This window comes from Myxocyprinus asiaticus, chromosome 18 (assembly GCF_019703515.2).
Source record: "Myxocyprinus asiaticus isolate MX2 ecotype Aquarium Trade chromosome 18, UBuf_Myxa_2, whole genome shotgun sequence".
Classification (NCBI taxonomy): Eukaryota; Metazoa; Chordata; class Actinopteri; order Cypriniformes; family Catostomidae; genus Myxocyprinus; species Myxocyprinus asiaticus.
In genome coordinates this window covers 37797396-37824723 of record NC_059361.1, presented here as the reverse complement: position 1 = coordinate 37824723, position 27328 = coordinate 37797396, and the positions used below count along the sequence as shown (strand labels likewise).

General features: G+C 37.2%; 1 protein-coding gene across 2 annotated transcripts in view; it reads right to left on the bottom strand.

Annotated features, from left to right (window-relative positions):
• LOC127455675 (contactin-5-like) overlaps positions 1-12378 on the bottom strand; it is a 389595-nt gene extending 377217 nt beyond the window's left edge. For both annotated transcript variants that reach the window (XM_051723705.1, XM_051723706.1), the window contains exon 1: positions 12192-12378. In XM_051723705.1, the coding sequence (XP_051579665.1) occupies positions 12192-12292 (101 nt within the window). In that variant the 5' untranslated portion in view covers positions 12293-12378. The remainder of the gene's footprint in view (positions 1-12191) is intronic.
• Between the last annotated feature and the right edge of the window lie 14950 nt (positions 12379-27328).

Here is a 27328-nt window from a genome sequence, read left to right as displayed (position 1 = left end):
ATGCACGATGGAAGTGGGTTTTAATACTAGAGCGCATTATAAATGCATTACCTGCATCGGCCTTGAAACGGCTGACATGATGGGGATTTTTTTATTTTATTTATTTGTTTCTCCTTTTGACTTATAACATTCAATAAATAGTTGTTCATCAAAGGTGCAAACACTCATTTCACACACACACACACACACACACACACACACACACACACACACACATACACACACATACACACACACACACACACACACACAGTATACAGTATATAATTTATACTAATTCTGAATGTACTGAATTATTTTAATACTGATTTTAATATAATAATAATAATAATAATAATAATAATAATAACAATGATAATTGTTTCCAAACAGAGGTAGTGAATATAATCTAAATAATTATCCATAAACAAAATTAAGCAGCCTAATTTGATGACAGTTAAGAATTTAGCACTGTGACACCATTTCCTTGCCAGTTTGGGACACAAAAATCTCCATTACTGTAAAGCAAAAAAAGCAATGTTATATTAATTAAATTATAAAGTGCAATTGTAAGTATGCATCATAGTATTTGATATACTGAATTTAATTCATACTGACTTTAATTAAAATATTTTATTATTATTAATAATAATAAAACGGCCTTCTACAAAGAGGTAAGGCATTGCCATTTGATTTGTATTTTCCACACTCATAACAGGGTCTGTCTCATTGTGGCATCTTCAATGTGTTTCACTGCAAGTTAGCTTTGGGGCTAATTTAAAAAGTTTCACACATTAACAAATGAATTGTGTTTTTTTGAAGAGTGATCTGAATGTTGGACACACATGAGATGAAGACTGTACTCATAATAGTTTTCTATAAAAAGTGTTTTTATTATACATGGTGCGGGTCACCCCTTCAATGTGTTTCGCCATGTTGAAATTACATGATCTGCTGTGTTTCACTAAACATCGAAGAAGAAAATAAGCTGCCGCCTATGTAGACACGCTTGGCTATGCTTAGCGCAGTGTTGTTTGGTGATGTGAAGAGCAAAAAGAATACAATGGAACATACTTATTATCGTGCTTTAGAAGCAGAGACAACAGGAGATTCAGTAGCTGTACTGCCGAAGAAGCGAAAAAGGTCCGAAGCAAGAAGACAGAAAGAAAAAACTACAGTAAACATCGGTACGGCATACACAAGGTGAAAAGATTTGACGACGGAGAAAAACATGAGTAGTGATGCCGATGTTGCTTCTTTTTTTGTTGGACAGGTAAGAAATTATTAATTGTTTAGACCACTCTCTAAAATAGTACCAGTGGAATTTACAGAAAACTCATATAAAGTTTCTCTCAAACTTTATAAAAATTACATGTGTAGTCAATGTATGTTAGTAATGGGACAATTTTCAATGGTGTTTACAAATGCAACCAGAACGCAACGTGTAATTTTCTTTTTTTTATCACAGCTATAGCAAGTGGGGACCATCTACCTCTACCTCTATGAAATGGCATATGTCTCATTCGTTTAGTAGCTTTGCACATCGATTGTTGTGGATTTTGAGTAAACAAAATTAGTTCTTCAAATACAGTATTCAAGGACATGCTAAATTTGATCATCAAAAACAATTCTAATCTTTCCTTTACCATAACATTCTGTATCGCTAGACAATTGAGGGTTATTTTACGCTAAGCAGTTCACTAATAAAGGTAATAACTGTCTTTAGAAATAAAGTGAAATGTAGACAGTCTCCAAAAATTATTGATATGAGTGACAATAATAATCTGTCCTTAACTGTGGAAGTATGTCCTCTTAAATTCTGACATTTGTTTTAGGCAAAGCAATTATATAAGTATATAAGTAATAAATAACTTTAGAAATTACCTCAAACTCCGACATTTTCCAGATGCAAATGATATTACAAAGCTGGCGGGGGCAGCAGAGACGATCATGCTGATCCACGTCAATAGATGGCAGTACAGCGTCTAACACCACCGTCGTATCAGTACTTAAAGTAAATGAAGAAGAGCAATGCTAACGCTAGCTAGAGAAATACTGAATGCCCCTTTAAGTGTTGGCATGAAAACCCTGGGAAAAAAGGCATAAACTTCCCAAAAACCCTCTTTGAAGACTCCACATGAACGGGTCATGTGAGCAAATATGTGTCTTTGGTGCTAAGTCTCCTAAATGAAGGTCTGACCCAGTTGGAGAGTGTCAGAGGTGTTGCTTAGTAACTACTCAAACGGGTCATTCACAGGGGCTGCGGGGAACACCGCACGTGGCCACACCAGAGTATTTGCAACACCTTGGCATATTATTCCATGTTGGTTTTCTGTTTATTCTCATAACATAAAAAATCTCTATAGTGAAAGTGTATATCCATTAGGTGTATTTCTGCCTTTCAGAGACAAACACTGGTGAGACTCCATATGGCCACATACACACTGCAGCTACAGTAAATACAGTTCACTCCTCTTCTGAGTGCTTAATCCTGTTCTATACACAGAGATTAGTTATTTACAGTAATAAGAATGCCTTTAATTTATGCTAATTTAAATAAATGGGCAATCAATTTTGTATTACAGTAATGAAAATCTAATAAGGAGGGGAAATGTGCTTAAATTAAAATCATATCACAGTACAAACTTCTTATTGTCCTAAAAATATATAGTTTACATGCATTATGTCATCATGGCAACAAAGTTGTTATACTGGATATAACTTTACACAGATAACATCAGTAAGTGATTTTATTATACTAACATTTACAAATTGGCTATACTTACATATACTCATGTTTATGTGTCTATCCTTTTCCAACAGTGTGTATTTTAAATGGCCCCATTCACTTTCATTGTAAGTGCCCTACTGTAACTGAATTTTATATTTATTTTTTTATAAATGAGATATGAGTCTAAATTATTTTTTGTATTAATCAACATTATGCCAGAACATTCCTTTAAACTAAACTTAAAGATAAGCAAATGGCTATTTACGCCAGTGACAACCGCATTCAACAAAAATTCAGGTAGTGACAATAGCATTTAGATTAAATTTGCGTAGTGTGTACTGAACTGGGGTGAATTTCCCAAAAGTATCATTAGCCAACTATGGTCGTAAGTTCCATCTTTACCAACATAGTTCAACGATTTGGTGTTTCCCAAAGCCGTAGTTCTAACGAACATCCGCAAACAGCATCACAAAGTTGTGTATTTGGAACTACAGCTCTCCATCTGGGGTTAGAAGCAAAATTCCTTTTTAGTTTGCAGTGTGGACATCATTTGACTTCACTGAGGCTTCTATATATTTTATTCCATATATATATATATCTTATTCTATTAAGACTTTGACCACGTTTACATGCATTAAAGAAAAGATTTATTGCGGGGTTTTGAAGTAAGTGGCATTCTGAAACGTCACGTAAATGCGAGTGCAGCCATTTAAGGGATTAAAGGCTAAAGCACTTTATCACACACGGTCTCTATCAGAGAACATATCTTTTATGTGTTTATATTAACGCAGAAGTGCTGTTAATATGTTTTTGAAGAGTACGCATGTGCGTATGCACAAGTGAATCAGGGGAACACAGGAGTCTTATATAGAGGGAAACCCCACTATTGCAGCACAATGCATCTGCCACATTACAAAGTGTGTGCAGCTTTTGTGTCTTCAGTTACTTTCTCACTTTAAACAGCTTTCTGGTGTATGTGTAAATGAGCTATATATTGTTTTTACATTTGCGGAAGTTATTACTCCATCCCCTGAGTAACATCATTAACGACAGCTCAACCAACATGGTTCGATCAATGGATGTGTGACAGTCACTATGGTTTCGGGAAACAGTCGAGACCAGTTAATTTCTCCAACGATGCATCGTACTATGGTGGTTACGCAGTGAGTTACGTCGTTTTGTGGGAAACGCACCCCTGGACAACTATTTCTTAATGTAGTTTTATTAACAAGGTTCGGGAGGAGCAAGTTCATTTAATCCGACCAATCACACAGTCAGAGTAAGAGTATATAAACAGCTGCTTACCTCTACGTAGCCAGTCCGGGGGGGGGTATTTGAGCTCGGGTAAAGCCACGAGCCCTTCGCCCCTGGACAGTGAGCCACACATGTTTACATGTTTACTATCCTTAATACAGGATTATATTAACTGCAAACTACTGAAAGAAGGTGAGCCAGCTGAGATGTTTTCTTCACTCATTTACATATTTTGTTACAAGTCCAACATATAGTCTCATGAGAATTCGTGAGGTGGCAAATTCGTAACAATTCGTATGACTTCATTCGTACAAAAATGTAGGACTTTTACATCAACCAATCACAAACTGTATGCTTCACGAACCCACGTTCGGAACCCTGAGGTGTCGCTTCCATATTGCACATCAGGCCTTTTAACATAAATATAATGGTTATGTTTGCGCTCTGGGTTGGGTAAGGTGTTACACTGTAAGGTTAGGTTTGGGGATGGGGTTTGGGTTAGGGGTTAAAGTTAGTTACAAAAACTTTTTTGGATTAACAACAAACAAACCAGACTGATATCATAAACATTACGTGACCGTGACAACATTTTTGCAAAACGAAATGACGTGCTTATTTACACGTTTTGCTGCTGTTTCCTAAAACTTTAACCTAAACCTAACCAAAAACCAAATGAGAGGTAAACAAAACAGACAAACTTATCCTTTACCAACACTTAAACCTAACCGTTAGTGTCCAAATGCAAAAAGAAAAGCACATTTTCTGAAGCGCTTCTATAACACTTTCATCTCAAGTGTCAGCTAGCATGTCTGTCTGGGCTCGAGCCATGGCCTTCCGAGTCCAAACTCCACACTCTATCAGGTGAGCTACAGCTCAAGTTAATCACATTGGAATAAGTGTGTAAATGGTCTGTAATACAAGCATTAAAATATAACCTATAGTTTTTCAAATGATGCACTAAAGTAAAAGTGTTTTGATATCATAACATAGTAGTGTGTGAGTAATAGAGCAAAAAAATAAAAGTGTTTATGAAGTCATAATTAGCCATTGTAGTCGTGATTTGTGTGAAAGTGAATAAAACGCACAGCTGTTGTAGCGCCTCTAGTGTTCATTTCACCAGGTAACTGCGACGAAACAGAATGCAGCACGTAAAACTGAGTTTGCAAAAATTTTGTTATAGTAACATTAATTCTACAAGACTAGGTTGAAACAAACGCCACATCAGGAACTACAAGGACATGAGGGAAGCGTCTCACCTTGGTGGGTGTATAACTCGTACGATTTAGTACTATTTAACTTGTACGAGTTGGTACGATTTCGCCTCCTCATAATATTGTTACGAATTCTGTTGAGATCGGGTTGTACAAGTCTGTCTTTTTCAACTGTAGCATTGTGGTCTAGAGACAAGCCATACATTACGAGAGATAATTATACTGTTTAAAAGCAGCAGTTTAACAAGCATAAACAAATGACTGCGTGTCTGTTATCGGCAGTTTACTGGAGGTGCCAGATGATAATACTGTATGTGTCTTGTCCCTAATATTACATTGCTCAAAATAGCTAAAATCAAATGTGTTCAACTTTTGGCATCCATGTTGCTCCTTTACAGCTGCAAGATGCAAAAAATGCTGCTATGGTTGTCACTATGCCATTGAATCGCAAGATTGGGAGTGACTCCTGTATTCAGCACACAGAACAATAAATTAGGGGATTCACTCTGCATTTAAATGTAGACAAAACTCTTTTGTCAAAATTAGCATCTGTAACAATTTAATTTGTAGCCCCTAATAAAACTTAGTGGACAAAAACACAAACAAAAGCTCACCAGAGTTAGTGAATAATATTACTATTTACACACTACTGCGATGCTTATTTGAAAGTGCCTCAAATAAATGGATATTAATGCCTACTAATAATGTAAAGGCTGGCTGCAACATAATGTCTCTAATGCAATAACAAACAGATTTTGAAAATGCAAAAAGGCTCATGTTCTTTCTTCAGATCTTCAGACTTTGGAATTTGGCTTTCCTGATGAGGGTTCTCAGGGCACTAGAATCAAAGTACCCCATGAATACAAGAAGGCTTTTACATTCCTACTGTGTGCGTAAAGGAGAATCTAATCAACTTTCTATCCACAAAACAGCAGGGTGCTCCAAATTCATATTTACTTGTGAAGCTCAAACAACCTCATTAAAGTGTTACACACTAATTTAAATGCAAGACAAAAGACAAATGAATGCACGAGGGAGATACATCTTTACGGATCTTAATATTTTGAAATCGGATAACTGCTGGAGGCCATTGTCATCCAAAACATGTAATATATTTCAAGAAGTAATTGGGTAGTAAAGTGTCGGCCTAACCATGAATAGCTGTATTAATGTTATTTTGCTCACTATACAATACATTTGGTTGACATATTTTGTTCAAAATGTAAATCTGAGGTGCAGGAATGACCGTGTTTTAAATTTACACTGTAATTTCCCTATGGAGATTATTTTTCAAATACGAAATACAAATTCTCAAAAACTATTTTACAGTGTAAAGTGATGAAATTAGCTAAATAAAAGGTCATAAAACTAATCATAATCAATCCTTAATGGAAAACCTCTAATGAAAGGATGTTGCATGGATTGTTGCAATTACTGGACATGTGTCCCAAGGTAATGCATGGCCATGAAAATTTTAAACAGATTTCTTGAAAATCATAGACAAATGTTCTTATTACACAGTGAAAACTGAAAATGTGCAATTATTACCATTATGAGCTATTTCTACTTGATCTGACCCATTTAGTTGGTGTAATCTAATGCGGTCAGGTTTGTTCAGTCATATTAAATAATATATTTTTTTTAACCTGAGCTTCATGTTTTTTAACATGAAGTAGAAATTTACGATTGAAGAAGTCAGTTAAAATGGCCTCTCTGTTCTATGTAGGGCTCTCATTGCAAGGCAACCAATTAACAAGCATGTGAACAAAAGTAAAAAAGATCAAGAGAGTAAAATATACATACACAGGGCCTGAAATTCGGCACGGTATTGCAGGTATTGCGCAATAATTATTATTATTATTATTTTTATTTATTTTTATCCCCTTTTCTCCCCAATTTTGGAATGCCCAATTCCCACTACTTAGTAGGTCCTCGTGGTGGCGCGGTTACTCACCTCAATCCGGGTGGTGGAGGACAAGTCTCAGTTGCCTCCGCTTCTGAGACCGTCAGGTCCATGCATCTTATCACGTGGCTCGCTGTGCATGACACCGCAGAGACTCACAGAATGTGGAGGCTCATGCTACTGTTGGGCCTCATGTATTCAGATAGAAGACAAAGGCAGGCCTAACACAGTCGTAAAAACCTAACTCAAGCCCCCACATTCCAAGTCGTAAATTATACTGATAAAAATCGCACCAAAATCAAACAAAAGGAGTCCAAAAAAGACTACAAATCCCATGAAGCCTTGCTCACTAAAGGATCGAACTCTCAACTCCTATTGGATGAGGCACACAACAGAACGTCCCTCAAACATGACATCATCAGGAGTTGAAATACCTCTGAAATGCTTCTGGGATTTGCTTCCAGCAACTTTGTTCATCCTGTATAGACGCAGTTTTATCGCTGCTCTCAGGTGCAACCTCGTGGCACAAGGAAGTAACGTCCGACTTGAAACTGTGGCCATACAATCTCCATCTCGCTGGAGGAGTTGAGATTACTCTGTGTTCAACCAAACACTCTAATGGATCCGAAGGAGACCGCCGAGCAATTCGCATCTTCATCCGTTTGCCTACAGAAGTGAAGAGATTAAAGATTTCTCTTCCATCTTCAATCAAGTCAACATTTCTGAGTTCTCCGCCAGCCCGCCGAAAATCAACAGCCGTACCACCCGCCGACAGAGCGAGGAAACGGCCTCCCGTCATCACCCGAGCCTCAAGGAACTGGGTCAGAGTTAAAGGACGGAGGAAAACACATTCTACCTGTGTCCTCCCGCGATTCAAGTAAGAGATTTACGTCTGGGCAGAGATAGAATATTATAGTGTGTTATTCTTCTGTTTCAGGGTTTTTTGCTTGTACAGTTTACGGACCGCCATGTCCGCTCATTATTAATACTCAGGGTATTAATTATCACGAATTTGTTTTGCTGTATTGTGGTCCAACCAAATTGGATTGTTGTGCAATTTCGCCATCGCGGGTGAGACAGCAACTGAGTTCATTCATTAAAGAGTCAAATAACGCGGAACTTTTACGAGCCGTCCACCGCGTCTCTGAGTGATAAACTAACAGCTGCTTTCTCTCCCACTATAGCAAAATCGGCTTTAGGGCTGTCACTTAATTCTCTCTCTCTCTCTCTCTCTCGTACTAACACACACACACACACACACACACACACACACACACACACACACACACACACACACACCTTATGTGTTATAGGATTATTTTTATTTCCATATCTAATCATATCATTGTTTAGTTTGTAGTTGTAAGTCAGAAGTTTATTGACTGCATTGTATTAATGATTAATTTATATTACTGCATAAATAAACTTTGTTTATATTACAAAGAGAAGTGTTTTGGTTTGTTTTGCATACGCCTGTGTCATGCTGACGGGATGTCAGTGCTCGAATTCAAACCTTCATTCATTGTTTTTTTTCCCGAAAATCGATATTTTTCGGATGTCGATTTTCCTAAGAAAACAATCTAATATTGAGACTGTTTTACTATTTGGTTATTAGTCCCTGATTTCGGGGTGGTGCCCCGTCAATGTTAATCCTTATTAATATTCTATTGATTTTTGATAATTGATAATTATCTTTGATGATTGAATTTGAATGATCAATAAGCTAGTGTTAATTTTAATTAATGTTTCATCGATGTTAACAATTAACGATTATCTTTGATAATTGTTGATTTAAAGGATTAAAAAAAGCTAACATTGATTCTCATCAATGTTCTATTTATTTTAATAATTAATAATTATCTTTGATAATTATTAATTATTGCTAATAACCAAACTTGCTCCTAAACGTAGCACACTACATTTACTGGAGCCCCATATGAGGTTTTAATGAGTTAGATTAAATTGATTAATTTAAATATTAATTAATAACTACAGAAATAATTATTAATTATTTCTGATAGTAACACTGATCTAAACAACCAGTAAAGCCCTACACTACTCTCTGCGATCCACGCACAACTTACCACGCTCCCCATTGAGAGCAACTTAATCGTGACCACGAGGAGGTTATCCCATGTGACTCTACCCTCCCTAGCAACCGGGCCAATTTGGTTGCTTAGGAGACCTGGCTGGAGTCAATCAGCACACACTGGATTTGAACTCACGACTCCAGGGGTGGTAGTCAGAGTCAATACTCGCTGAGCTTCCCAGGCCCCCAACTGCGCACAATTTTAATCATTCTCGCAAGTTTCAGTGTGAGCGTGCGCAGTGAGGGAGTGCTTTGTCAGATAGTTACTGTACTTAAGATGTTACAGTTGTATAAACCCTTCTAAACCTATTAATTCCACATGCAAATAGCGTTATACTCTGTTAACGAGTGATGTGATAAACAATCGCTCCTGTTAATAATTAACAAAGCTGTTAACATTGCAAGATGCGTGACGATGGAGCGATCTGTAGTTTTGATGCCTTCCATATCTTGGCGCTCCCTCATTAATCATAATGCAGCACATCTGACAAGAAAGGCAGAAATACCAAAAATGCTTTGTGTACCAGCTGCATGGTGAAGAGAGATACTTAAAAACCTGTTACATCTCTCATCATCTCATCTCTCCATCCAGGTTCGGAAATTAACGGGGGCTCTGGGCAAAAATGCCCCCTAAATTCAAAATATGGGGGCAAAAAATGCCCCCACAAAGAGTTCTTGTTGTTTTATTAATAACATCTGATAGCCTATAGGCAAATACATATATCGCGATCTTCACTGTAATTTTCACGGAACTTTATTTATTTCATGGCGTCTGTTGTGCAAATGTTGCAGAGCCAGTGGTTGATGCTCGCACCATAAACGATCACAAACGTGCACTCACTTCTCACGCTCCCCATCAGCACTAAATTATGTGACCGTTCGGTCCTTTTGTTTAAAATATACTGTCCTAGTAAGTAACACTGTCACTCCCTGTGCTATAGTCTACTTACCTGCCCATCATTTCATCTCACTTATGCATCTCTCTGTTTGAAAAGCCTCCTCACCTGCTAGAAGTCAAAAGTGCAGGAGGGATGGATGTTTTTATTTTATTTATTAAGTTAATCAGGTCTGAGAGAGCAAAAAATATAATGTAACTAAATGCTACAATGTAGTTAATAATAATATTAACAAAAATAATATCTAGATGAATAGCTTTATGTAAAATAAAATATTAATGATACAATAATAATTTTACATTAACCACTTTTGGTGTATGAATCATATCTCTGATGTTCATTGTTAAATGTTTATTTTTGCATTGTTTAATTCAGTTGGCATGAAGGAATTGCTAAGTTTTTATTTATTAATTTTTTTAGTTGTTTTTTTATAAGCTCCTCATTTCAAATCTGGAGAAATGCAGTCATCTCCTCTATGTCGGTGCATTAGTTTTGTAGGCTATGTTAATTTAATAGCCAAAATATTTGGAAATATGTGAATGAGAAAAAAAAAAAGTTTTGTTTCAGTAACAATGCACATTATGCAATGTACAGATCATGCAATTTTGGAATTATTGAAACATGCCATTTTTCAAATTGAATTAACTGTTTAAATTCTAACATAAAAGGATGACAGGGTCATTTTATAAGTTTAGAATAGAAAAAAAATTTCCCTTGTAAAGGTAAAAAATTCCCCTGGAAATCAAATATTGCCCCTTAATGAAAAAGTTGATTTCTGACCCTTGTTTCATCTGACCTATACAGGAATTATGAGGAGTAGCCCCCCCATGAGATTTTCAGAAATTCAGAAATGAATTTCAAGCCCTGATACAGTAAATATGTCAAAAAAAAAATGTAAAGCAAATATCACACAGTTCTACCCAGACAAAAAGTATTTTTATTTTTTTTATTTATTTATTTTTTTTTTTTTTGAAAGCAAGACAGGATCTGCCATATAGAGCATCTGCAGCAGGAAAATGTTCCAGCAAGAAGCCGAAAGCTTACATCAAAGTAAAGTTCATTCTGAAAACTTTCCAAAGCTCACTCATGGGACATTTCCGTGACATATTTTGGGTCAGATGGATAACTCGGAGGAGAGAGCAAAGATAAAGCAAGGCCAAAGGAAAACAGAGAAATTGTTGGATAGTACAAATAATTGCGCTCTTGCTTTATTGCACTGATTTGTGATAACCGGCATTCTTCGCAAGGGGCAATCGATCACGGGAATGTGATTTTACTTTACCTTGTTTGCAAATAAACTCACTCTGCATTCTAAAGATGAATTCCCTGTCAGAAAATTGCCTGCATTGTTATTGTAACTGGGCTACTACTGTACAAACCAATCACAGCACATCAAGGGCAAAATCATTTAAAATGAAACAATTGTCAAGTCACTCAGAGCAGAGTTTGAAACGAAACAGTCACGGTAAGAAAGAAACAAACAAATATTTGTAACTTAAAAATTAAAATATAACTTTAAAACATAGTAATAATCAGATTTATAACTTAGAAATTTAGAAAAAGTCTTCAAATAAAATCTTGTTGCATGCAAACTCATTTGTGAACTTTATGGGTCAGGGTTCAATGAATTTACATGACTTTTTAAGTTTTTCAGTCGTGATACCAAAGCATTTAACATTATTTTGCATTCGCAAAGAGAAATTTCGAGCTGATTTAATATTTTAGACATGTGCATAACTAGAAAACTGCATCTTTACTAAAGACATTTTGACTGTTATGACTGTTTCAGGTCTGGAAATCACAGTTTTATAATCCCTTTATAATCTCCATGACCCTGGGAACCTTTGTGGTTGTACCATCCAAACATCTGGGTGAACATATAAAGCTTGCATGTTCAGAATGCAGGTATGCAACCATATCTGATCATTTCAGTACCAGCTGCACAACCACAATGCCATTTTTGCCACTACAGGAATCCATTTATCACTAGCATATGATCGTAAATAAGTGCTTCCAGTTATTTTCACTGTGCATTATCACTATGCAACTTGCCTCTGATGGGACACACTCTACGAGCACAGCTGTAATTGCATTGGTTCAAGGCAAGCGGAGGCAAAGACTGACTTACTTTGGATGTTGCAAGAAGAGAAAACAGCCCACTTCTTTCTTGTTCCGTCCGTGAAGTGATGACGCTTGCTCACAGAGTGTCAAATACTGACAGGTCTGCATACAAAGCCAAACATGGATAGATAAAGCCAGACGCTTCAGTACCCTAGTATATCTACAAGATGTGCCTTCGCGCGCAGCAGCGCATCCTTTAAATGTGTCTCTCCGGCTGTGGTCCACACCTCACCTACGATTCTACGATTCCACTTCAGATGCCTCTCTCCCTCCCTTACGACTGAAGCGATGTGCAACAGAGACAGAAAGAGAGTGAGAATGCTTCGCGCAGTGGCTGGCGGAGAGTCTCACTTCTTGCACGCGCGTGCTCGAGTCTCGCACTGGGAGTGAGCGACTGTGTGAAGCGGCTCGCGCCTCGCAGCCTCGTCCTGAGTCACATAGATAAAGACGCGTAACGGCCAGCACTCCCGCCTCACTGAAGACTAAACTCCACTGAAGACTTTACCAAAAAATTACTCTCAAAATGTAAAATAAATATATATTTCTGTACAGAATGTGTCGGATTTCTTCATTATTTCAGTGTATACGGGAAAGTAAACGAAAACGTAATTATAAAACACGAATTGTGTAGGCCTACATAACTGTTGACCATAGAGATTGATATAGATGTATAGTGTGAGAAGTCTAAGTGTACTATTGAGATTTACTTTATAATCTTTATGTTTGGGATCCCAGTCATCAACGATTTACTGTATTTAAAATAATAATAATAATAATAATAATAATAATAATAATAATAATAATAATGCTAACACGTTTGTAAAGGGTTTATAAAGGAGCTTATTGATGATTTATAAGTCATTTATAAAAACATGTATCAATATGTATTTATAAACATGTATAAAAGGGCAACTTTTCAATACTTGCCAAATAGTGAGCAGTTTAATTTTGGCTACTTTTAAGAAATGCTTAATAAATACACTTATTCATACTTATATAAATCAAAAACATCCAGTTCACTTATTCATGATTTATGTCACAATGCACCAAAAGTAGACTATTATAGTGAGATTAAAAGGAGGGATTAAGTCATTTTGCTACAGTTCGCTTTGTATTTATATTCATTACTGTTATGTCTTGTCTCACTTGTGTTGTCACTTTCCTTGTTGATGTCAAAAGAATGGTGCTACTCCGAGTGGTGTCCAAATTTACCTAATCCTATGTACATAAAGTCCTCTGCAAAAACTGTTTTCAGGTCTTCATGCTCATTCACAGCATGTATCATATAACAAAGCCTGATGACCATTAAACCATACTGAACTTTATGTATATAGGTTTCTAAAGGGGCGGTCATACTAGGCTTTAAGCATGCCAGTGTTTTCCTGACAAAGCAACGGACCAGGATATGATGTCACGTGGGAGGTCTTCTGGTGTAATTAAATAATACATCACAAATAACAAATAATAGTATATTTAAAATGTTAAAATATATTGTCTACTCACTTCCATGCAACAATAAAACACACAACTTTAAAGTACGTATACTTTGTATTGAGCTAAGAGGTCAGCATGTGACGTTTAAATCATGTATTGGTCATACGGATTCACAGGTCAGAGTTCTCCAAACTTGAACACTTATAAGGAGCAAGGTACAACATTTCTTTGCATGAGCTTGCGTTTCCGGTCTCCCGCATTCTTATTCGTTTGAATGCGAGTAAATGGTGCACGAAGTGTAGTGTGACCGCCCCTTAATGTTGGAAACTCCTTAATAAATTCTTCATATTTGCCCACTTTACATGAATGTATATTTCATTAGGTTACTACTGTTTAATATGTGTTATTAAGCATTTATAACATGTGAAATAAAATGGCTCACTATTTGGCAGGTATTGCATGAAACCACCCTTTTTTATGCGTGTTGTTATAACCGCTTATAATCAATGATTTATAATGCATTTGTAAATGAATTGTTAGTCATTAATGAACCCTTTATAAACCCGTAACAAAGGGAACATTAATGTAAAGTGTTACAAAAATATAGTAATTTAAATATTAACCTATTATTTTGCCCTTAAATTATTTTTATATGTTCCTCAGTTCTAATCAAAGCCTACAGTCCTGTATTTAGCAGCTATTGAAGCTTTAACCTTCTGTTGTATCACTGAGTAGATTTGTTTTGAATTGTGACAGTTGTTATACATTATAGTAACATTGCTTATGTTTGATGTCAAAAACACATTGGAGTACAATAAATAAAAGTGAAATATAAAATAAATAAGAATACAATAAAACAAAAATACAATAAAACATATCCAAATATACAGTTAGCAGAAGTGAACTGCTATAATGTGTAGGCTTACAGTACATAATACAAAATACAAAAGTAATGTCATACTTTTCATGATCAATATTATCATCATGATATTATAGGGGAAATATTAACACATCAAATAAAAATAAAATTCTAAATCCAACTGCAAATTAAATAGTGTTGAATGCTCAATACTAGGACCGAATGTCAATACTATTGTAGTATCGAACCCACTATTTTCTTGTAATGAAATGTAAATAGTAAGTTGTTCCTGTTGTAATAACTTCAGGGATGAGAGATTAGACATAATGACAAATATACAGTATGTGTATCCTATTTGTTTATACTGAGTGTATTCAAATCATAATGCAATAATGTGGCAAAAGTGTGCCAATTCTTCAAAACTTATTTGACATCATCTCCACCCTGAGTTGTCTAAAAGGATCAAACATGTTTTCTCTTCTTTGTATTTCCCTGACTCTTGTTTGAGACCTCTCATTTGACATTAAATCAGGATGTTATGTTTATTCATCTCTGTCATGTCTGTCTGTCTCTTGTCAAACACATTCTACCCCTCCGCAATTGGGGGGGGGGGGGGGGGCTTTGTGTGATCTTCATGCCAAATAAAAACCCAACATAGACAGACGCTGAGTGAAACAGTGGCTCAGTTTGCCACTGGCTCCCTGTTGTCAACATCAGCGCAGCTTTTCTGTGACACTGGATCACAAAGCTTTGAGCACAATCCTCTAATAGGTCCCCAGATTCTGTTTTAGTGAATTAAACTACTGTCAGCGCAGGCTAGCTTTTACATCAGCCCATTCTCATTAAAGCCTTAAGAAAGGGCACATCACAGAAACATATCTGAAAATTGTTTCTTCTTGGCATGTCTTGGAACTCTTATTTCTATAAAGCTTTCTATTATCATTTGTAAGCTTAAATATTCATTAAGCTTGCTGATCTTTGTTGTCAAGACATATTTTGCCTACACAGCCAATTAGGTTTAATTATTTGATATGATTTTGTCTTCAAAAGCATTGGTCTGAAACTCTGGTTCAGACAGATTAAGTAAAACATCTGTTGTTTTCAGAGGCAGACATTTGACTGCACGCATTACTGCTTTTGGGGATACTATGCTTCATTGGCTGTTTATTATAACTTGTTCTGACTGGGAAGGATGTGAAAAATGCTCAGTTCATCAATGCGGCCAGATCAATGTTTGGCCTCTAGGGGAGCTGTTATCCTTGTATTGACAGCAGTGATGCTGAGGTGGGCAACACTTCCCTGTAATTCTCATGGGTAATTTGAGTGTATTGGAATAGTTGTGCACTGTGTTTTATGATAGTAATTAAAAAGCATACAAAATTCAAAACATCCAAAATGATAAGGGAGAAAGCTGTCAGTTCATTAGTGTTTTTCAATATAATGCTTATTTAGAAGCCTTAAAGGGATAGTTCACCAAAAAAAAAAAAAAAAAAAAAAAAAAAAAGAATTATCTCAACATACTCACCCTCATGCCATCTCAGATGTGTATGACATTCTTTCTTCTGCTGAACACAAACAAAGTTTTTTAGAAGAATATTTAAGCTCTGTAGGTCCATACATAGTAAGTAACCAGCGACCGGAACTTTGAAGCTCCAAAAAGTATATAAAGGCAGCATAAAAGTAATCCATATGGCTCCAGTGGTTAAATTTATATCTTCAGAAGTGGTATGATAGGTGTGGGTGAGAAACAGATCAATACTTAAGTCCTTTTTTACTCTAAATTATCCGCCCTGCCCAGTAGGTGGTGATATGTATGAAGAATGTGAATCACCAAAAATAAAAGAAGAAAAATGTGAAAGTGCATATTGATAGTAAAAAAGACTTGATTGATCTGTTTTTCACCCACACATATCATATCACTGATCAATGGATTACTTTTATGCTGCCTCCATTTGCTTCAGGAGCTTCAAAGTTCTAGTCATTTACTTGCATTGTATGAACCTTCAGAGCTGAAATATTAATCTAAAAGAAGAAATAAAGTCATACACATCTGGGATGGCATGAGGGTGAGTAAATGATAAGAGAATTTTCATTTTTGGTTGAACTATTCCTTTAAGCAGACGTCTCAACAAATTTACTCTCACATAAAAAAATAAAAATAAAAAAAAAATTCATTTTCTTACTCAGTAGTCTGTCTTGAATTCCAGTAATAATGTCTAAAAACCTTAAAAGCACTGATAATGTCCTTAAATTCTTAAAAGCATTGATTAATACATTCATATATATATAAATAAATATACATAATTCAAGAACATGTAATATTGAATAATGTGTGTGTGTGTGGGGGGGGGGGGTTTATTATGAAAATTATTTTGTAAAGGGGTTTTCTTGAATTGATTATTTATCAATTTAATAATAAATTTAATAATATATATATACACTGGCGACCAAAAGTTTGGAATAATGTACATATTTTGCTCTTATGGTAAGAAATTGGTACTTTAATTCACCAAAGTGGCATTCAACTGATCACAATGTATAGTCAGGACATTAATAACGTGAAAAATTACTATTACAATTTGGAAAAAAAATAAAAAATAAAAAACTTTTCAGAACTTCTTAAACTATTTCTAAGAGTTCTCATCCAAAAATCCTCCACATGCAGCAATGACAGCTTTGCTGATCCTTGGCATTCTATCTGTCAGTTTGTCCAGATACTCAGGTGACATTTCACCCCACACTTCCTGTAGCACTTGCCATAGATGTGGCGGTCTTGTCGGGCACTTCTCACGCACCTTACAGTCTAGCTGATCCCACAAAAGCTCAATGGGGTTAAGATCCATAACACTTTTTTCCAATTATCTGTTGTCCAATGTCTGTTTCTTTGCCCACTCTTATCTTTTCTTTTTTGTTTTTCTTGAGAAACTTTTTTGTTTTTTTTTTTTGTTTCAAAAGTGGCTTTTTCTTTGCCATTCTTGCCATAAGGCCTGCACCCCTGAGTCTTCTCTTTACTGTTGTACATGAAGCTGGTGTTGAACAGGTAGAATTCAATGAAGCTGTCAGCTGAGGACATGTGAGGTTTCTATTTCTCAAACTAGAGACTCTTATGTACTTATCCTCTTGTTTAGTTGTACATCTGGCCTTCCACATCTCTTTCTGTCCTTGTTAGAGCCAGTTGTCCTTTGTCTTTGAAGACTGAAGTGTACACCTTTGGATAAAATCTTCAGTTTTTTTTTTTTTTTTTTTTGGCAATTTCAAGCATTGTATAGCCTTCATTCCTCAAAACAATGATTGATTGTTGAGTTTCTAGAGAAAGCTGTTTCTTTTTTGTCATTTTTGTCCTAATATTGACCTTAAGACATGCCAGTCTATTGCTTACTATGGCAACTCAAAAACAAAGACAAAGACAAAGACAATGTTAAGCTTCATTTAACGCACCAAATATCTTTCAGCTGTGTTTGATATAATGGCAAGTGATTTTCTAGTACCAAATTAGCAATTTTGTGTGATTACTCAAGGATAAGGTGTTGGAGTGATGGCTGCTGGGAATGGGGCCTGTCTAGATTTGATCAAAAATGACTTTTTTCAAATAGTGATGGTGCTGTTTTTTTTACATCAGTAAAGTCCTGACTATACTTGTGAATAAAAGTACCAATTTCCTTCCGAAACAGCAAAATCTGTACATTATTCCAAAACTTTGGCCGCCAGTGTGTGTGTTTATATATATATGTGTGTGTGTGTGTGTGTGTGTGTGTGTGTGTGTGTGTGTGTGTGTGTGTGTGTGTGTGTGTGGAAAAAAATAAAGAGACCACTGCAAAATTTTCAGCTTCTCTGGATTTACTATTTATAGGTATGTGTTTAAAATGAAGTAAAATGAATATTTTTGTTTTATTCTATAAACTACTGACAACATTTCTCCCAAATTTCAAATAAAAATATTGTCATTTAGAGCATTTATTTGCAGAAAATGACAACTGGTCAAAATTACAAAAAAGATGCAGTGTTTTCTGACCTCAAATAATGCAAAGAAAACAAGTTCATACTCATACTCAACAACACAATACTAATGTTTTAACTTAGTAAGAGTTCAGAAAACAGTATTTGGTGGAATAACTCTGATTTTCAATCACAGCTTTCATGCGTCTTGGCATGCTCTCTACCAGTCTTTCACATTGCTGTTGGGTGACATTATGCCACTCCTGGTGCAAAAATTCAAGCAGCTTGGCTTTGTTTGATGGCTTGTGGCCATTCATCTTCCTCTTGATCACATTCCAGAGGTTTTCAATGAGGTTCAGGTCACCCCCAGATCATCACCGATCCTCCACCCGGTAAGATGGAGACCTGCAGAGGCCTTCAAGTCACATCGTCTCACACCCCTTGTGAAATTTGGTGGAGGATCGGTGATGATCTGGGGGTGCTTTAGCAAGGCTGGAATCGGGCAGATTCGTCTTTGTGAAGGACACATTAATCAAGCCACGCACAAGGTTATCCTGGAAGAAAACTTGCTTCCTTCTGCTCTGACAATGTTCCCCAGCTCTGAGGATTGTTTTTTTCCAGCAGGACAATGCTCCATGCCACACAGCCAGGTCAATAAAGGTGTGGATGGAAGACCATCGGATCAAGACCCTGTCATGGCCAGCCCAATCTCCAGACCTGAACCCCATTGAAAACCTCTGGAATGTGATCAAGAGGAAGATGGATGGCCACAAGCCATCAAACAAAGCCAAGCTTCTTGAATTTGTGTGCCAGGAGTGGCATAAAGTCACCCAACAGCAATGTGAAAGACTGGTAGAGAGCATGACAAGGTTCATGAAAGCTGTGATTGAAAATCAGGGTTATTCCACCATATATTGATTTCTGAACTCTTCCTAAGTTAAAACATTAGTAATATGTTGTTTAAAAATGAATATGAACTTGTTTTCTTTGCATTATTTGAGGTCTGAAAACACGGCATCTTTTTTGTTATTTTGACCAGTTGTAATTTTCTGCAAAAAAAAAAAAATGCTCTAAATGACAATATTTTTATTTGGAGTTTGTGAGAATTGTTGTCAGTACTTTATAGAATAAAACCAAAATGTTCATTTTACTCAAACACATACTGTACCTATTAACAGTAAATCCAGGGAATACAGTGTATATATATATATATATATATATATGTATATATATATATATATATATATATATATATATATATATATATATATATATATATGTATATTGTTTTTTTTTTTTGTTTGTTTGTTTTTTCACATTTTAGAATAACATTAAAGTAATCAAAACTATGGAATAACATAAATGGAACTATGGGAATTATGTTGTGACTAAACAATATCCAAAATAAATCAAAACTGTGTTATATTTTAGCATCTTCAAAGTAGTCACCCTTTGCCTTAAAAATAGGCTAAAATATGTGTGTAAGATTATTTGTAAATATACAGTATATATATATATATATATATAAAATCTTATTTTAATCATATACCTTAGTAGATTTATGCTTAAAACAAGACAGCGGTAATTGAACAAACACGGTAACACAAATAAACTTAATGCAAAACATATTTTCAGAGAGCAAGCCTTAATAACTTAAATAATTTTGTTTCTCAGTTTAAATTTTATTTTACTGTAAAACAAGACGAAAATACTGTGAAATTTTTGCAGAGCTCGTTCTACAGTGAAATGACCCATAGAGAGAACAAATGCTTGCTTAAAATAACATCTCTTGTCCTTCTAGGCTCAATTTGTAAGTGTATGAGTAGTATGAGTCTCTGATTTCATCATTAATTAAACAGTAGCCTGTGCTCTGCTCTTGGGCCCTCTGTGTGTTAGCTCTATTTCACAGTGGCTGCATTTATCCACTCTAACCAAAGCTTGTTACAACTCTTTGCATTTTCCTCTCGAACTGAAGATGTACTCATACATTCGACAGCTTTTAGCCTATTCTGTCTGCTGTAAAATGTGGTCTTGATCATCAGTACACAGTCATTTCAAATCAACCTTTTGTTTTACCTGATGACAGACATCCGCCAATTCAGGTTAAATAAAGCATGTGGTGTTTATTTGCTTGTTTTGTTGGAAACTATCCAATAAACTACTCAAAACATCCTAAGTTCAGTTTCATAACCCAGTTGTGTTTAATGGTTTCCTGTTTTTTAAAAGACATTTTGAGTTTTAATTGGTTTAAAGAGATAATTTTGACTTCATTTTGATTCCAGTGGAAGTCTAGTAATGCTGCATTCAGGTGCAATCGGAATTATCATACTTCCCACTTCTTAAGTCATAATTACGAGAATGTCCAGCGGTGTCTCTACATTAGGGGCAGGCAGGGCCGTGCCTCACCAGATGTGAAGCTGATGTGCAAAATATGTGGCATATTCATACATTTATTTTAAGAAATAAAATAATTTCTGCGTCTTAAATTAGTTTTATGTCCATTATACAACAGATATTAGTTTGAAAAATTCTATAATTATTAAGATCTGTTGCGTTAAAGCCATTTAATCGTTCTAGACTGATTTGGAGAACGTAATGCACGTGTAACAAGTTTTCAGTGATAGCCCAAGCCTCTTAGCCAATCAAAAGCTTTGATCATATGTATGTCAAGCTGACATGATCCTCGGAAGTTGCCACTCTTGAGTGTACACCTGTGTAGTGAACCTAGTAAGTTACTCAAGCTATTTTATTCTAATGTGTTAATGTGTTGCTTTTTAGACTCCCCAAGCACGATTCTGGTGAAACCAAGAAGTTCTAGGGTGAAAAGTCTACCTGTCAATTAACCACAGCTAAACTGTGCCGGTTACTGCAGTGGATACTGAAGCCAAAGAAGTTCTTCCCAACACTGAGTCCGTAGACCCTTGAGACCCTATGCTAGTACTGATGTAAAAGATGTTAGAGCTCTTAATAAAAAAGCAGATTGAGACATTAAATTGCGTGAATTGGATCTGCGGGCTCTGGAAATGCGCAATAGACCTGTTCCTTTGCCTTGTCCAACACCCAGACCTCCCTCTGTTTCTTCCCCTATGACTGCACCTGTTGCCACCTTAACTGATGTCCCTGATCACACATCCTCTGAGTTTGACTTTGACGTCGGCAAATACATAAAACTTGTACCGCCATTCAGGAAAGCCGAAGCTGACTCCTATTTTGTAGCGTTTGAGCGTATTGCTATGAAATTGAGGTGGCCTAAAGACATACAGTATGGGCTTTATTGCTTCAGTGCAGCCTCACTGGTAAAGAGCAGGAAGTTAGTTCTGTCTTACCAATAGAACATTCTCTTGACTACGATGTTGTGAAAGCCTCTGTCCTACAGGCATATGAGTTGGTGTCCGAGGCATATTGCCAAAAATCTAGGCCCCACACAAAAACAGCCTAACAGACTTATGTTGAACTTGCGAGGGAGAAAAAAGCCCTTTTTGAGAAGTGGTGTCTTTCTTCCAAGATTGCAACTTTTGAATAGCTTCAGGAGTTGCTCTTGCTAGAAGACTTTATAAGTTGTGTGCTGGAAAATGTTGTCGTCCACTTAAATGAGAAGAAGGTTGGTGCCCTTTCCGATGTCGCAGTTTTGGCTGATGAATATGTGCTGACGCACAAATGTTTTTTTCTCTGTACGTCAGGTTAATGGTTTGTTTTCATGAGTTGACGGTTCGACTGGAGAAATGGTTCCCGTTTCCTCGCGTTTCCATAAAAGTGAAATTCTGGTTGTAAGTCTGCCTCAACACGAATGGGTGTCAGGCGAGTTTGTTTTTACTGCGTTGACCCTGGTAACCTGATTCCGAACTGCAAAGCTTGGAAGCAGAAAAAATCGGCCTCAGAGTTTAAAAGTGTTGCTCTCATTGAGTCTATGACTAAAATAAACTGTGCTAAAGTTCTGACTTATCAACCTTTCCTCTTGCCCGGTTCAGTGTCTCTCTCTACCGAGTCTGAGTCCAGACCCATCTTGATTCTGAGGGATACTGAATTGTTCATTTTGGAGGATGTCTTACCTTTTTCCACCGAGTCTTATACTGGCTCAGATTCATTGATACACGGCATTGAAATGGGCTGTGTCAATGTTCCTCTTCACACAGCTCATCTAAAGTCTGATCTCATCACAGGTCCTGTTAAGCTGGTTGTGTGCTCACATTTACCTGTGGATGGTGTTGGTCTCATCTTGGGGAATGACCTTGCAGGTGGTAAAAAGTTTCTTTGTCCAGTTGTTGCAGATAAGCCTGAGGCAAGGGCAGCACCCGAAGTTCTTTCAATAAACAGTTTTTTCCCTTTCTTATGTTTGTTTGTTACTATGTCACCTTGTTAGTATTTGGTCTTTTTATCTTTGTTTATACTTAACACTTTAGGTTTTACTCTCTTCCTTGGGTTCCCTTAAACTCAAAATATTTTATACCAGTTGAACAATGTTACATTAACTTATATTTAATTAAACCCAATATCACTCTCTAAATAACTTCGACACACTCTGAAACACTCAAATAAAAAATAACAATTTACTTATGTAAACACAAAGATAGAATGTTCATTGCTGGGGTACATAGTGGTCCAAGAATAAGACCTCTTCACTCGATTTAGAGTAGGATGCAACAGAAAAGCACCTTAAATACTTGATTCACTAAAGCGGAGTTCACCTCCTGGCGTTAGATGTCTCGGTGATTACCTCGGGGCTAGAGGAACTTTGTGTGTGTCTGGTGGCTCAACGGGCTCTCTTGTATCATCCTCTTCAGTAAATATCACGAATCCTCACGCTGATGACTCGCGTGATGAACACACAGTCCAACTGAGCAAGCTAGGCACTGTTCAGTCTCTCAAAATACTCCATTCACTGTTTTAGTTAATGGCAGATCAGAAACACAACAGGGATATTTAGTGGGGAAATAGTCCTAATTTGATGTCACTCCCATTGCTGTAGTATTAGTTCTGGCTCTCGTTTTGACAGCCTAACTAATTACATACACACAAATTAACACACTGTAACATTTTTCACGTTATAAAACATGAAACCCGGAGACAACTGCTCCCTCTGCACTTTACACTCGTCTCCCCTCTCCTCTGGTTGACCTTTACCCCGCCCCTTGCACTTCAACCCAGATCACTTATTGGGCATCTAACACAGGTAAGTTCACACTATTGGCTCACAACAATAAACATAAAACACAAGAATACCAAATTGAATACATTTTTAACACAACAACAAATAACTGTGCTTAAATGTAACATTATATATTATATCCCAGGGTTACACCCTCCCACTTCTAATTATATGAATGTCCTCATCAGACATTTAACTAAACCATATCACCAAAAACTTGAGGGTGTTTACCTTATTGGTCTGAAATTGACTTTGACCTAACTTAATAATGACACCTCTATGTACTATTGTAATGGGGTGATCATCAGATTTTCCATCATAAGTCAGTCTTATAACTGATCTGTTACTAGGAGGCATAACCACTTTTGGTCTTGATCATTGCCTTTCAGAGATAGTCACAGAGTCTGGTTCTACTTCATGTTCTGACTCATTTCAGGGTTAGAGCGCTTTCCTACTGTCTGATGACTTTCCTCGTTCACATCATCATGATCGGAACTGTGAGTTTCTTGTTCATCTGGACTGAATGTAGGAGACCTATCTTTTGACATCCTACTTTTGCAACAACTTAGCCATGTAAGTCTTGTATGGTCTTTGTGACCTTTCACACTCTGATTGTGAGGACTCTGTCAACTCAGGTAAGTAGTCTTTAGGTTCATATTTCACTTGTTTGTGCTGTGTTTCTGTTTTTGATTGTGTTCTTGCCCTTTCAGGTGGTGTTTCATCAACTGGATTCTCAAGTAACCTCCCAGACTGTCCAGTTGGTAAGAGGTGATCACAATGTATAGTTTTCACTCCTCCTTTACCCTGTTCAGGTTCCACCCTGTACACAGGCAAGTTGGGCATTTTTCCTATCACGACATGTGGTACAGAATTCCATTGACTTTGAAGTTTGTGCTTTTCCCTTAATCCCATTTTCTTCAGCAACACTCAATTTCCAATGTCTCAGATCTGGAATCTTATGCTGGCATAAGCCTTCTTTTTTCTCTGATACAATTTGTCCGATGCTTCTGAAGCAAGTTGATAGGCATTTTGTAGATCTCTCTTCAATTTTGCAGCATACTGAGAATGTTGTTGTTCCTCTGTTTCATCAGGAGACAATTTTAAACAAAGATCAACCGGGAGTCTTACTTCCCATCAAAACATTAAATAGTAGGGTGAGTACCCTGTAGCATCACATTTTGTGCTGTTGTAGGCATGGACAAGGTACTAAACATGTTGACTCCACTTATGCCTCTTTTCACATCCCAAGGCTCCCAACATTGAGAGCAAGGTGCGATTAAACCTCTCAGGCTGAGGGTCACCTTGAGGATGATAGGGCGTGGTATGGGATTTGCAGATACCCAACAGCTTCAGGAGTTCTTTGATTAGTTTGCTCTCAAAATCACACCCCTGGTCAGAATGGATCCTTGCTGGCAAACCATAGTGTATTTATGACAGTATGAGTGGTCTGGTTTCTGGAAGGAAACACCTGCATGTAACACGTAAAGTGATCTGTAACCATTAAGATGTTACATGTGCCTTTAGAGTCAGGCTTCAATGAGAGGAAGTCTATGCAGACGAGGTACATAGATAAATTGCTAGAAATTGTATGTAAAGGAGCAGCTTTCATACAAGGAGTTTTGTGAGTAACACACTCCCCACAATTCTTGATGTATTGTTCCACATCACAAGCCATTTTGGGCCAGTAGAACCTACTCTGTACGGGATCAGTGGTTCTTTCTATGCCCAAATGACCCATGTCATCATGCAATGATTTGAGCACAGACTCTCTGAATTCAGCAGGCAACACAAGTTGGGAAATCTGCTCTCCAGAGGGAGCTTTAGTGTTTCTATGAAGCAGCCCATCCTTCATTACCAATCTACTTTCTTCTTGTTTCAAGAGCCATAACTCAGAAGTCACTTCTATGTCAGCAGGCCACTTCCCTTGCTTCAAAGCTTCAATCACTTGTCCAAGGACAACATCATCCTTTTGAGCTTTAATTAACTCCACTCTGGATTTCTGCTCTAAGGAGTCACAGACTAGGTGAGTAGAAAAAGCATACACATCAGGAATACACTCCGCATACCTAGGAGATTTGTCAGGCTTTAGGTCAACACACACACTCAGGCATATGGATTTTACTCCTGTCTGCAGGATACTTTGCCAGTCCCCAGCTTTCTCATCTCCTGCCAGGTTTTGGGACAGCAAGTCAGCATCAATATTATTCTTGACAGGCCTGTACAACATATCAAAGTCGTAAGTGGCTAAGGCTGGAAGCCAGCGGTGTCCTGTGGCATTAAGCTTAGCAGTGGTAAGTACGTATGTGAGCGGATTATTGTCAGTACGTACTGTGAATTCGGCACCATATAGATAGTCATGCAGTTTATCCACAACCACCCATTTCAGGGCAAGAAACTCTAACTGGTGGATGGGATATCTCTACTCTGAGTTACTCAGTTTTCTGCTGGCAAACGCAACTGGCCGTAGACCTAAAGAATGCTCCTGATATAATACAGCACCTAGCCCTTATAGACTGGCTTCTACATGGAGGATGTAAGGCTTGTTAGGGTCTGCAAAGTCTAGGACCGGAGCAGTAGTGAGACACTGAATGATCTGATGAAATTCATCTGTGCAAGACTTGTTCCACCTATCACAATAGGGCTCTGACTCTTTTAAGTAGGTCTTTGATTTGTCTTTGTCATACTTTTTACTTTGCTGGGTTGGTGAATAACCCTTCATGAGCTCAGTAAAGGGAAGATGCCCACAGAAGCCCACAAAAGATTTAAAAGACTTAAGGTCTGAAGGTTTTGGATAGGTGGTGATGGCCTTAACCTTGTCTGGGTCAGTTGCAGTTCCCTCTGTAGAACCTATATGTCCCACATACTTCACTTTGGGCTGACAGAATTGGCATTTGTCCAACGAAATCTTTAGACCAACTTCTAGTCTATCCAGAACTTGGAGAAGTCTTTCTTCGTGCTCTTCCAGTGACTTTCCAAAGACAATCAGGTCATCCAGGTAGACCAGGGACCTAGAGGAGGTTTATATCTCCCATTGCTTTTTCCATCAATCATTTGAACGTTGCTGGCACCCCAGTAATGCCATGTGGCATATGTTCAAATTGGTAGAATCCTAATGGGCAAATAAAGGCAGTTTTTTCCTTATTCTCTTCGGCAATAGCAATCTGATAATATCCACTTCTGAGGTCAAGAACTGAAAACCATCGACTCCCTGACAAACAGTCAAGCGCATCATCAATGCGGAGAGCAGTGTACTGGTCATGCGCTGTTCAGGAATTTAGTGTGCGGTAATCTATGCACATTCTCACACTTTCATTTTTCTTTCTGGCAATAACAATGGGGGATGCAAACAGGCTTCGAGACTCCTTGATAATTCCTGCTTTCAGGACCTCTTGTAGACGCCTCCACACGTCATCAATATCTTCTGGAGCCAGCTGTATGGAACGCTCAGGAAAGAGCCTAGGGTCGGACAGCCAAATATTGTGTTCAACTCCTTTTGCCAACCCCACATCCCACTCATGTAGTGAGAACACACCAGCTCTTCAAGACAGTTTCTGACGGAGTCTCTGTTTCCACTTCTCAGGAATCGGAGAGTCACCAAATTTAATGAGGTTTGGGTCAAACTCTTCAGAGGATGTCTCATTATTTGCAGCTGGGGTCACCGGGTCAATAAGATGTAAGTGACCCACCACTGTTCCTACCAGAAAAATGGTGTCTCTCATGGATTCGTTATGCATCAGCACTGGAAAGTGGTTGACATTTACTTCAGAAC